The 13,091-nt window shown below is 39.1% G+C and overlaps 2 protein-coding genes across 7 annotated transcripts in view; one reads left to right on the top strand and one right to left on the bottom strand.

Moving 5' to 3' along the window:
* Positions 1-5,460, top strand: part of PDE8B (phosphodiesterase 8B) — a 220,883-nt gene extending 215,423 nt beyond the window's left edge. For 4 of the 5 annotated variants that reach the window (XM_064376066.1, XM_012462127.3, XM_021673221.2 and 1 more), the window contains 2 exons: positions 2,543-2,672; positions 3,201-4,939. In XM_064376066.1, coding sequence (XP_064232136.1) covers positions 2,543-2,672; positions 3,201-3,310 — 240 coding nt within the window. In that variant the 3' untranslated portion in view covers positions 3,311-4,939. Of the gene's footprint in view, positions 1-2,542; positions 2,673-3,200 lie in introns of all 5 variants that reach the window. The other variant, XM_012462126.3, reaches the window with a different exon arrangement.
* Positions 5,461-7,220: 1,760 nt separating this feature from the next.
* WDR41 (WD repeat domain 41) overlaps positions 7,221-13,091 on the bottom strand; it is a 59,376-nt gene continuing 53,505 nt past the window's right edge. For both annotated transcript variants that reach the window (XM_012462122.2, XM_012462121.2), the window contains 2 exons: positions 12,826-12,959; positions 7,221-9,864 (listed from right to left, as the gene is read on the bottom strand). In XM_012462122.2, coding sequence (XP_012317545.1) covers positions 9,712-9,864; positions 12,826-12,959 — 287 coding nt within the window. In that variant the 3' untranslated portion in view covers positions 7,221-9,711. The remainder of the gene's footprint in view (positions 9,865-12,825; positions 12,960-13,091) is intronic.

Raw genomic sequence — 13,091 nt, forward strand, 5'->3', positions numbered from 1 at the left:
AGCATTCTCCTTTCTCCACAACCTTGCCAACATCTCTTATTTTCTGACTTTTTAATAATAGCCATTCTGACTAGTGTGAGATGGTATCTCATTGTGGTTTTGATTTGCATTTCTAAGTAGTGATGCTGGACCTTTTTTTTATTTTTTGGAGATGGAGTCTCATTCTGTTGCCCAGGATGGAGTGCAGTGGTGTGATCTTGGCTCACCGCAACCTCTGCCTCCTGGGTTCAAGCAATTCTCCTGCCTCACCCTCCCAAGTAGCTGGGACTACAGGTACATGCCACCACGGACCTGGCTAATTTTTTGTATTTTAGTAGAGATGGGGTTTCACGGTGTTGCCCAGGCTGGTCTCGAACTCCTGAGCTCAGGAAATCCGTCCGCCTCGGCCTCCCAAATACTGGGATTACCGGTGTGAGCCACCATGCCCAGCCTGGACATTTTTGTTTGTGGCTGCTTATATCTTGTCTTTTGAGAAGGGTCTGTTCATGAAATCCAGTAAGTAAACTGCAGCTTTCTGGAAAGAGGGCGCTGAATTGAAGAAAAGTAGGACAGGTGGTTCTCAGCTTCCCAGAGAGAACAGGAAGAGGGTAGGGAATCAAATGACTCCCTGGACACCAGTGGATATTTTAAGGCTGCTTGATCGACTGACCTGAAATTAGCCAAGCCAAAAGCTCTGCTCATCAATGTGTTTCCCAGGACCCACAGAGAGAGGACCTGAAGTACTACTCCTAGTTATTCTCAGCGCAAATGGAGAATGAAAAAAATGCGCTTTTAAGTTTTTTGATGTAAGCTTCCTATTTAGGTGTCCTTTTCCCAAAAAGGAATGTACTAATGTTCATACACCAGTGTGACCTAAAAATGAAAGTTACAAATGCAGCCTTTGAGCTGGCCTCTGGTTCAATACACCACCAGGAAATGCAGATCTTAATATTCAGCTCAATGAATGATGGACTTACTTTAATGTGCATAATACTCAGATTTCCACACACCTCAAAAGCTGCATGGCTAATACCCAAATCTGAACAATCATAGTTTGACAGTCATTCTTTAGAGTAAAAGATAATGCTCTATGGAAAAAAGGAGCTGGTTCAGATCAATTCAAGTGCATAAGTGTTTTTCCACAGACGACCAGTAGACTTTGGTATGCAGTGCAAGTGCGCGTACTTCCCATCTCATCACATTAATCACACAGAATATTAGATACGTACTCAAAGGTCAAAATTTCATACAACTAATAACTGCTTCAAAGAAGTCACTGTTAAGTGAACTTGGTTTTTTGTTGTTTTGTTTTGTTTTGTTTTGTTTTGAGACAAAGTCTCACTCTTCACCCATGCTAGAGTACAGTGGCACAGTCCTGGCTCACTGCAGCTTCAAACTCCCGGCCTCAAACGATCCTCCTGCCTTGACCTCCCAAATCACTGGGATTACAGGCATGAGCCACTGTTCCCAGCCTGAAACTTTTTTTTTTTTTGAGACAGAGTCTCACTCTGTTGCCCAGGCTGGAGTTCGGTGGCATAATTTTAGCTCACTGCAACCTCCACCTCCTGGGATCAAGCAGTTCTCTGCCTGAGCCTCCCGAGCAGCTGGGATTACAGGTGCCTGCCACCACACCCAGCTAATTTTTTATTTTTAGTAGAGATGGGGTTCCACCATCTTGGCCAGGCTGGTCTTGAACTCGTAACCTTGTGATCCACCTGTCTTGGTCCCCCAAAGTGCTGGGATTAGAGGCATAAGCTACCGTGCCCAGCCGAAACTCTTTTTTAAAGAGCAAACATGTGGCAGCGAATAGTGCAATGACTATGGCTTTTAATACAGTTTGGTGCTACTTCGTTGAGTCATGCTAAGGCATTAGCAGTTTTACCCACTATTGCTTCTTCTCAGTGTAAATATCAGTTTTGGTATAAGAATTCGTGTTTGTATGACTTTGAAAATAGCTTTTACTTTGCAATAATGAAAGCAGATCACAGAAAAGGAGCTAACTACCCTGAGATCATTGTGTCAGGAGATGGTATGGTATTGCATAGAAAGTAAGAGGCTTGGAGCTGGGCACAGTGACTCATGCCTATAATCCCAGCACTTTGGGAGGCCAAGGCAGGCAGATCACATGAGGTCAGGGGTTCAAGATGAGCCTGGCCAATATGGTGAAACCCCATCTCTACTAAAGATACAAAAATTAGCTGGGTGTGGTGGCAGGTGCCTGTAATCCCAACTACTCAGGAGGCTGAGACAGGAGAATCACTTGAACCCAGGAGGCAGAGGTTTCAGTGAGCCGAGATTGCGCCTCTGCATTCCAGCCTGGCAACAAAGTGAGATTCCATCTCAAAAATAAAAACAGAAAGAGGCTTGAGAGTGGGAAGGCCTGAGTGCAGTCACTGTAGCTCAGCTGACTTACATAAGTCTGAGGACCTTGCCGAGCCTATTTCTTTATTGAGAAAACTGGATAATGACCCATTTTCACAGGGTGGTTCTGAGAAACAGGATATTACCAAGAAAGTGTTTCACATGTCCTACAGCCCTATGTGGTGGTGTTTTTTTCTTACAGACTGATGAAGAGAAGAGACAGGGGCTCCCTGTGGTGATGCCAGTGTTTGACCGGAATACCTGTAGCATCCCCAAGTCTCAGATATCTTTCATTGACTACTTCATAACAGACATGTTTGATGCATGGGATGGTAAGTTACTGTTGTCACCCACAAAGAACATTTTATTATACTTTGATTATCTTTAATGACATATAAATGTAAACAAAATATATTTTTTTAAAAATGTGGCTGTCAGCTTTTTGTGGCTGAGTGGGGTGGGGTGCATTCTTTGCAACCCCAGCACCTGGCACAGAACCTTATGTGCAGAAGACTCGATGTGTTTGATAACTGGATAAGTGAGTCTTTCCCTCTTTAAAGGACATGTTGCTGAAGCTTACTGCAGTTTTATTCTATCATTGGAGGAAACTGGAAAGAATGCAAAATGTAATTACTCTGAATCACAGGTTCTTCTGATAATATCACTGATGAGCAGCTTTTCAAAAAGGACCTGTATTTCGGAAACTAGTGTTTAATGACTTGTCCTTACAGCCTAAAGCCTCACCCAGGGTACGGCTCCTCTAATTCCGATCCCAAACTTATCCCAGAAAGCCCCCCGCTTACAAATGCTCCTAGGGTCTAACTTAACAAGTTTCTTTTGATTCTTTTCTGTCCTTGCAGCCTTTGCACACCTGCCAGCCCTGATGCAACATCTGGCTGACAACTACAAACACTGGAAGACACTAGATGACCTAAAGTGCAAGAGTCTGAGGCTTCCATCTGACAGCTGAAGCCAAGCCACAGAAGGGGCCTCTTGACCTACAAAGGACACTGTGAATCACAGTAGTGTAAATAAGAGGCTTTCCTTTCTAATGACAATGACAGGTACTGGTGAAGGAGCTAATGTTTAATATTTGACCTCGAATCATTCAAGTTCCCAAATTTCATTTTAGAAAGTTATAGTCCATGAAGAAAAATACACATTTGTTTGAACACTTAATGACAGAACAAATTGGCAAACTCCTGTGCTCTGCTGTCATCCTGTGTACCCTTGTCAATCCATGGAGCTGATTCACCGTAACTAGCGGGCCACAGGAAGCAAAGCCTTGGTGTCTGTGAGCTCATTCCCCAGGATGGTGACTAAGTAGCTTAGCTAGTGCTCAGCTCATCCCTTACCATAAAAGTCATATTTGCTGTTTAGCTTGACTATCTTCCTCAAGAGCATTGATCTGAAGGAGTCATAAGAAGTTTATCTGAACAGATATATCTAAGAAAAAAACTACATAAAATAAGTGAAACAACTAGGACCAAATTACAGATCAACTAGTTAGCTTCACAGCCTCTATGGCTACATGGTTCTTCTTGCTAATGGTGTGACACCCAGGTTAGAACGCAGCCTTGGCTGGTGGGTGCCCTCTCTAGACTGGTATCAGCAGCCTGTTTACCCACTTTCCTGTAAAAGGGGTTCATCTTAACAGAAAGCCATCTATGATGAGGGAAAAAGTGGCATGTCATCGTCAGGGAGGGAATCCATGAGCTTCCCTTATTTCAGGCTCACAGAGGCAGCCATCAGGCACTCTACCAAGTATTATATAAAAGCCATTAAATCTGAATGCCCTTGGACAAGCTTTTTTTTTTTTTAAAAGAAGTTTATATAAATGTTTAAAATTTTTATTAAAATCCAAATTTTCTGGGTGTAAGCCCATGGAGTATGTTGTGCCATGCACCACCTATATGATATTTCGGGAGGGGATGGGGAAGTTTCAAGGTTCAGATATTTTTAACCAATCTATATTTGAAATCATGCCATTTGCTTTAACAATGTTAAAATTGTGCGGTGTAAATATATCAGAAAATAGGCATATGGGGAGGCAGTAAATACTATTTTAAGCTATTAATTGTATGCTAAAAGCTTCTAAAGCACAAGTGCATATTTTTATACTGCTCTTTTCACAACTTTCTGTGATCTACATAAAGTCAGACTTGAGATTTTCCTTTCTTTTACCCAGCCGATCCTTCTCTATGTATTATAAATATTAGACTCCGTAAACAAACTTAGTTTTTCTTTCTCTGTATTTCATGCTGCATTTTTAAAAGATATAAACAGAGACTGAATTAATTGAATCAGTAGTTACTTTTTTTCCAATACAAATTGGAATGCAGAATACTTGGAACTTGTACATGGGGAAAAAAATGACTTATCACTACATAATGTGCCAATGTTTTTTTCTATGTTTTGTACCAAAAATGGAAAAATAGGACAATTCCATGCAAAGAAATGTATCTAAATTATTTTTGTTAGATGATAAGAGAACTTGCTTGGTCAGGACAGCAGCCAGCTTTGTGTTGTAATGCTATCTTATGTAAATGTGATGAAAATGTTTTTGTGAAGTACTTGTAACTAAATTCCTACAGCCATTTTTCATTCCCAGCAGCTGTTTTTATTTTACTTCTTTGGCCTAAACTTTTCATAATTTCAAATTTGGGGTTTAGTGTCCTTTATTTCATGAGTCACACGCTTTGTTTTCAGAGCACATTAAAATCAGGAGGCCAGAATCCCATATGAAGGAGCTAGCTAACTTGCCTAGGCTTCAGAAGCTTGCTTGAGGCAAGGACAGTCTTTTTCTGATCATCTCACTATCAGTTCTATTGGGTAAGTAACATTTATCAGCTATCTGACCTGTTCTTACTAAGTGTTATGTCAAGTTTCATGTTAAATTCAAACTAATTAGTAATGCGTGAATGTTTAAAAATGCTTTAAGAGAGCTAGGTACTAAAGCTTCAGCAATTTTTGCTCTTTACCAGTGTAATCTACAGTATAATCTTCTGAACTGCAAACTAGTATATTCTTCCATGTAGTCAACTTGTTAGAAATACAGGCTTTCAGATGGTATGTGTATCAGATAGTTTATATTATATAAACTATTATAACTGCCTCTTACACGGAGTTGTTTACTTAAACATCATGTATTGAGCGGGGCTGTATTAGGAAAATGCAACTCTAATTATTTCCATGACTACTAAAGAGAAGAAGGAAGCTAGTTATAAAACATTGTTGGACCAGAATGACCCTATAATTTCCTAAGATCATTATTTATTTCTAATTTAAGATTTTAAAATTGACTTGCCCTCCAAGTCAGGAGTAGTTAGCCTTCAGGGCAAAAAAGCCCATCAGTTCACTCAGAACCTACTTGGCTTTAGAGAGAGAAAGAGGAGGGATGACCCTGTGCTCTTGTGCTATGTGAATACAGCCAGAGCCTGAGGTAACAAATATATTTTTAAATAAAAATGACAAGCATTTGTACACATTGTAACACTACATAGTGTTACTTCTGCTGTTGCTATCATCTTAAGTGTTGAAAGCTAAACTCGGGAAATGGAGAAAATGTAATATACATTGATCTATTATTCTAAATTGAAAGTCCAACTTTTAGCAGCAGTCTCCATGCAACAACTACTGAACACCTTCAGGTTTAAGTTCCTACCAGAATCTCCCATCATGCTGTTATCCCCTCTTTGACCTTAGAGCATGCATGAAAACAAAAGCAATCTAGCTCCTAGGGTGGGAGACTGCCCTCTAGACATAGTTGTTTTTCATGGCAGAAAATTAGAATACGAGGATACCTCATTTTATTGCATTCTGCTTCATTGTGCTTCAAAGATACTGCCTTTTCTACAAATGGAGGGCTTGTGGCCACCCCGCATACAGCAAGTCTGTTGGCGCATTTTTTCCAACATGGGCTCCACTTTGTGTCTCTGTCACATGTTGGTAATTCTCACAGTATTTATTTCAAACATTTTTATTCTTGTATCTGTCATGGTGGTCTGTGATCAGAGATGTTTGTAACTATAATTGTTTTAGGGTACTGCAAACCATGCCCATATGAGACAGTGAACTTAAGTGATAAATGTTGTGTATATTCTGTTAACCAACTAGCAGTTTCTAATCTCTCCCTCTTCTTGCACCTCCCTATTCGCTGACACAACTATATTGAAATTTAGCCAATAACCTACACTAGCTTCTAAGTGTGCAAGTAAAAGAAAGAGTCACATGTCCCTCACTTTAAATCAAAAGCTACAGCGAATTAAGCTTATTGAGGAAGGCTTTCAAGGTGCCTTGAAAGCCCAGGCAGGTCAAAAGCCATGCCTCTTACACCAGTTAGCCAGGTTATGCAAAGGAATACTTCTTGAAAGTGTTACTCCAGTAAACATGCAGATAAGAGTGAAACAGCCTTATTGCTGATATGGAGAAAGTTTGAGTAGTCTATATAAAAGATCAAACCAGTCACAACATTCCCTTAAGTCAAAGCCTAAAATTATTTGAAGACTGAGAGGTGAGGAACCTACAGCAGAAAAGCTGGAAGCAAGCAGAGGTTAGTTGATGCAGAAGCTATCTATCTCCATAACATCAAAGTGCAAAGGTAACAGCAGGAAGTTATCCAGATGATCTAGCTAAGATCACTGAAGGTGACTACACTAAACTACTGAGTTTGTGAAGATGAAATGGCCTTCTCCTGGAAGATGATGTCATCTAGGACTTTCATAGAGAGGAGAAATTCAATGCCTGCAAATGTAGCTGGTGCCTTTAAGCTGAAGTCAGCGTTTACTTACCAGTCTAAAAACCTTAAGGACGTTAAGAATTGTTACATCTACTCTGCCCATGCTCTAGAAGTGGAACAACAAAGCCTGTATGACAGCACATCTGTTTATAGCATGGTTTATTGAATATTTTAAGCCTATGGTTGAGACCTACTACTCAAATTTCTTTACAAATATTGCTCATTGACAATGCACCTGGTCATCTAAGAGCTCTGATGGATGTACAAGAAGGCTCATGTTTTCTTGCCTGCTACCACAACATCCATGTTGTACAAGGAGTCACTTGACTTTTAAGTCTAACATAAGAAATACATTTCATAAGGCTGTAGCTGCCATAACTAGTGATTCCTCTGATGGGTCTGGGCAAAGTCAACTGAAAACCTGGGAAGGATTTACCATTCTAGATACCACTAAGAACATTCTGGTTCATGGGAGGTGGTCAAAATTTCAATATTAAAAGGAATCTGGAAGAAGGGGGAGCCTGAAGATGTGACTGAAATGCTATAATCTCATGATCAAACTTTAATAGATGAGAAGTTGCTTAAGAATGTGTAAAGAAAGTGGTTTCTGGAGACATCCTTCCATAGTGAAAATGCTGTAAACACAGTTGAAATGACAACGAAGGATTTAGAATATTCTATAAACTTAGTTGAGTTGATAAAGCAGCATCAGGGTTTTAGATGACACTCTAATTTTGAAAAAAGTTCTGTGGGTAAAATGCTACTAAATAGTATTACATGTTACAGAGATATCTTTTGTAAAAGGAATCAATTGATGTGGAAACTTTCATCACTGTCTTATTTAAAGGAAATGCCACAGCCACCCCAACCTTCAGCAACCACCAGCCATATAGAGCCTCCACGAGCAAAGAGTATGACTCACTGAAGGCTCAGATGATTGTTAACATTTTTTAAGCAATAAAGTATTCTTAAAGTATGTACATTTTTTAGAAATGTAAGACTACAGTATAAACATAATTTTTATAGACACTGGGAAACCAAAAACTAGATGTGACTCAATCTATTGCAATACTTGCTTTTTTGATGTTGTCTGACACCTAACCTGTAATATCTCCAAGGTATGCTTATATAATGATAGAAGGAATTTGCTGTGGTAGATAGTACCATTTGCTTCCAAAATTCATGTGTTTTCTACCACTCCATTTAAATAGATTACTATCACAAAATACTAATCCAGAACAGGCTAGGAAGTAAAACAGTTAAAAATGTATGACTCTGTTGTATCATACAATTTAAGAAAACCACTTTACAAATATATGGGCTAATATAGAATTCCTAAAGTAAAAAAGCACACAGTAATGGCAGAAAGTCTTCTGTTCTGTAATGGAGGTAGCTTTGTGATTTCTCCATAGAACTTTTCATGACTAAACGTTATTTGGATTTAAGGTAGTCATATAACCCTTTCTCTCATTCAGTCTTCAATTCCTGCTTGGTGACGTTGGGCACTACAGAGTTCATTCTAAGGCCTCACTTTCCTCATTTATAACATTATGCCATTGGTCTACCTAGATGATCTTAACTCTTCCCGTCTCTGACTGTAGGTGGGTGTGGAAGCAACTGTCAAAGCTAAAACTAGTAAAAAGAACTTTAAAGAAAGATTCCCTGTAGGATGTATTTGTATAATGAACAAGTAAATCTGTAGAAGGTTTTCTGGAAGAATGGTCCATTAACATCAGTAATACTGCCCTTTCTTTAATCAGCAGTTTACGAATTTCAATCTTTAATGTGTAGACTACTTTCTAACTTTATTTTTTAGCACCAAAAGGAGAAAACATACGGTTACAAGGCTGGTTATAGTGTCTCGATGGACACTGCAAACAACTACAGAAAGGAAGTCTGTCTCAAGCAGTTGGTGAGTCAGGACACAGGTGTGCTCAGCTGCAGTCCCTGACTCTGTGCCTCTCAAATGATCTAGAGCTCATCCTTGGCATACATGAGGGGCAGTTGTTCTAGTACCAATCTAGCCCATGGCTGTTCAAGCCAGTTCACAATGGGGGAAAAAAATACACCCTCATAAGATTCCAATCCATTTAGGTTCATACGGGTTTTAGTAGGTGTAACTAAAAACTCTTTTTTAAATTATCTGAACAAATTGGTACCAAAAAAAAAAAACTTGCAGTACTTAAACAGTGTATGTGATTCATTTTTTTAGCAGAGAGATTTAAGTTTGTGCTATAGAAGACTAATGTTACTAAAGACCAGAAAAATTTGCAGGAGAAAGGCTATTTTTAAACTCTCACAAGAATTCTAAAGGAACCCAAACAATAAAACTTTTAATAAATGCCACAACTATACTATTAACTCTATTTGTACCTTTCACAAGGTACTCACCACTTCAACAGCACTCACCACTTCAACAGCAGCTCAAAGTCAAATGGAAAACGTGGTAGATTCTTTAGAGGATGTACTAGGATCTGAGAAGCAACATGTTCCTGGTTCGTAGGTCCACAAAAGAGTTAAACGTAGAATTTTATGGACGAAATTTACAAATTTAAATGATGAATATGTTAATAGTTTTCAGAGTAGTACCTATATTTGATGTACAAGGTTCATGCATGTCTACTTTTAATTCCTTAGAGAGCAAGGTATAAGTCACCATTCTCCTCTAATTTTTGAAATAATCTTAAACTGCGCAATCCAGATTCTCGCTCTCCATTTTTCCACAAAATAATGAGATGATCAGCAGAGCATGTCACCAGTCCATGATCTTCAAAGTACAGAAACACCTGAAAAGAATATTAAAACTGATGATAGAGGCCTCGAGAAGCAGCTAATACCACATTAACACATGTGCATGTGAGATATGTGCCTTAGCGACTCCTTTGGATCTGAGTGTAAAACTTCATTTTTCAGTACTGGTAACAGTCACGTACAAATAATATCTAATATTTTAATCAGAATTTTGTTAATATTGTTCAAATACAGAATAGCTACTTTGTAAAGTACACAAATTCCCATAGTTCTTCCAGATTTTACCATACTCTGATTTTTGAAGTATTGGTTTTAACCATTGTTTATGTACAAGGGCTATAGATAAAATGTCTGAATTCTCAATTTCCCAAGATAAACACTGGCTTCAGCTCTCTCCATAAAAGTAGATACTCAATCAGTCCATAGGTATTGAGTGTCAACACTAGGTTTATAGTCCCTACCCTCAAGATGCTGAAAAGCAAATTGTAACTGAAACAAAGGTACCAATGAAAGATTATGTAATCAGGTACTAAATAATGCAGTACAGACAATGACATACCACAGATATTCAGAAAAAGCTTCAATGTGAGAAAACTCCCCAAGAAGGGGAAGGGGCTTGCCCAGTGAAGGAGTAGGTTGGAAGCTAAGAATAGTAAAATAGAATGTTGATAAAAAGGTAGCACGAATACTACAGGGTGAAGGGTTGTATCAGAGAAAAGATGAACCCATGAAAAAAGGATGAGGTCCTTGAAGGAAAGGGTGAAATAAAAAATTTTAAAAAACAGAGCGTTGTGCCTCACAACTGTAATCTCAACACTGGGAGGCTGAGGCAGGCAAATCACCTGAGGTCAGGAGTTTGAGACCAGCCTGGCCAAGATGGTGAAACCCCATCTCTACTAAAAATACAAAAAATTAGCTGAGCGTAGTCGCGGGCACCTGTGACTCCAGCTACTTGGGAGGCTGAGGTTGCAGTGAGCAGAGATCATGCCACTGCACTTCAGCCTGGGTAACAAGAGCACAATTCATCTCAGGGGAAAAAAAAAAACAAGGGTTTTCTCTGAAATAACATAAATTTCTGAAGATCATGGGAGAGTACTTCACTGATGCAAGAGTAAAGGGAGGAAATATGGCAGCAGAATTCCTTGGGAAACTGGAAAACACAGAATTCGGTACACAGGTAGAGAGGTTGAGCAAGGATGAAAATAGAAAAGAGGACCAGCCTGGCCAACATGGCAACACCCTGTTTCTACTAAAAATAGAAAAATTAGCTGGGCACGCACCTATAATCCCAGCTACCCAGGAGACTGAGGCAGGAGAATCGCTTAAACCCAGGAGATGGAAGGTGCAGTGAGCCAAGATTATGTCACTGCACTCCAGCCTAGGCAATAGTGAGATTCTGTCTTGGAAAGGTTAAAAAAAAAAAAAAAGAGCAAAAACATGAAGAAATGAGGAAATTCAGCTGACAATGTAGCGATAGCCTAGATTTTATCAATGAAGCCAGAGATGCTTTTTAAAAATGTTTGGGGTCAACACCTTTACTCAGGAAAATTCCTAAGAAGCTGACACTTTTATATAATGAGAAATGTGCCACATTCAAACACATTTTGAATGTGTTTTAGATGGGGTTTTCCCAACCATCTAAAAACCTTTTATATGAGTTTCTACTATTTATAAAATAAAGTCCAAACTCCTCAGCCTTACATTCAAGGACATTCATAATATGACCCCAAACCACTTTTCCAGGCTTCATCTCCTACTAGTGTTTGTTCACAGGAACCCAGCGCTCCAGCCTAAAGGTGCTCCTTGCCTTTTGTCTACCATACTCCATGCTCCTCAGCCCCAAAATACAGTATAGCCACCCAACCAGAAACAAAAGAAGTTATTAGCTACTTGTTAGAGAAAAGCAAAGATAACTATGACACTGTACCCAACATCAAGGAGCTTCTGGTGACAAGGCTATATACTCATTCTACTAAACTTCAAGGTTCATCTCAAGTATCAAGTCCCTTATCTTCTAACCATTTGCAAGATTCAGCAAGAAATGTTTTTTCTAACCCCTGAGTATTCACTCTCTGCTGCTTACCCAGGTCCATCATATGCAGCCTAAGGAAACAGCCTACTGGGTCTATACCCCTTCTCTCCACTCAAGGGTAAGATCCATGAGGGCAAGGACTGTACTTATCTCTCTCTCTGAACTTCAGCAGCCAGTGGTTAGCACGATGCCTGAAATACAGGAAATGCTCACTAACAAGCATGCTGCTGCTGCTCCCCCTAAGCATGAACACCCTTTCAAATGAAAAGAAATGTGTTGTTCTTTGGATACAGGGAAGAACAATTGAAGAAATTCATTACTTAGGGCCCTGCTTATGATGTTATCACTACACTATTATTCTCACAACTAATCTGTTAACTGATCTTGTTCCTTCACTATAGGTAATGGTGCCTGTAGCAAAATTAATGTATTTGGATTTCTATAAGTTAGAAGCTTATGCATTTTATAATTTTCAACTAAAATTTTCATATTTGCACAATGAAAACCAAGGCACAGGATTTCATTAAAGCTAATTATTATCCTTCAAAGGCAGGTAGTAGCATGACTCTGTTCATGAATTTGACAAAGGCCCTGGAATTCAGTTCTGTTAAGGCTTTCACAATGTACACATACAACCACAACCCTTCATGCACCCTCTGCTGCCTGCTGCCATACAGTCAACATTATTCACATTACCCTTATTGTCAGCTATCTCCAGGTTATAAATTATGGTGATTAAGCCCATTTTTAAAAGCAATGCATTACTTGTTTCCTCAAATCGTATCTCTGGAAAGGGAGATCCTAACTGCACATACCATAGCCTATCCCATTCCATGTTCAGATCTGACAAAAAACCTACAGATACAAGAAAAAGTATATGCCTTTATGAGACCTACTGAATGAAAAGAGCAATGACATGCAAAAGCACGAGTTGCCTGGACAATCTATGCCTAAAAAACAATACCTCCACAGATGACGAGTGTCCAATCAAATCTCCAATAAGCTCCAGTGAACATGAAGTAGCATTTTCTTGCTGCTTTTTAACAGGTTGGCTGGCTTGTTTGTTGACTCTTCCAAATCCCCACATATTAAAAAAACCTAGAAAAATAATCATTTCCAAAATTACTGTGCTCTATACTTACAATAATAATATGAGATCAGAAAAACAGAATTTAAATGTGAAGAGGTTCCAGACTTATTTTAGTCAAGGGCTAAGCGGACAGTACTGAG

The sequence above is a fragment of the Aotus nancymaae genome, unplaced genomic scaffold (assembly GCF_030222135.1).
Source record: "Aotus nancymaae isolate 86718 unplaced genomic scaffold, 86718_ANA_hifiasm-v0.15.2.pri h1tg000014l, whole genome shotgun sequence".
In the NCBI taxonomy this organism is placed as follows: Eukaryota; Metazoa; Chordata; class Mammalia; order Primates; family Aotidae; genus Aotus; species Aotus nancymaae.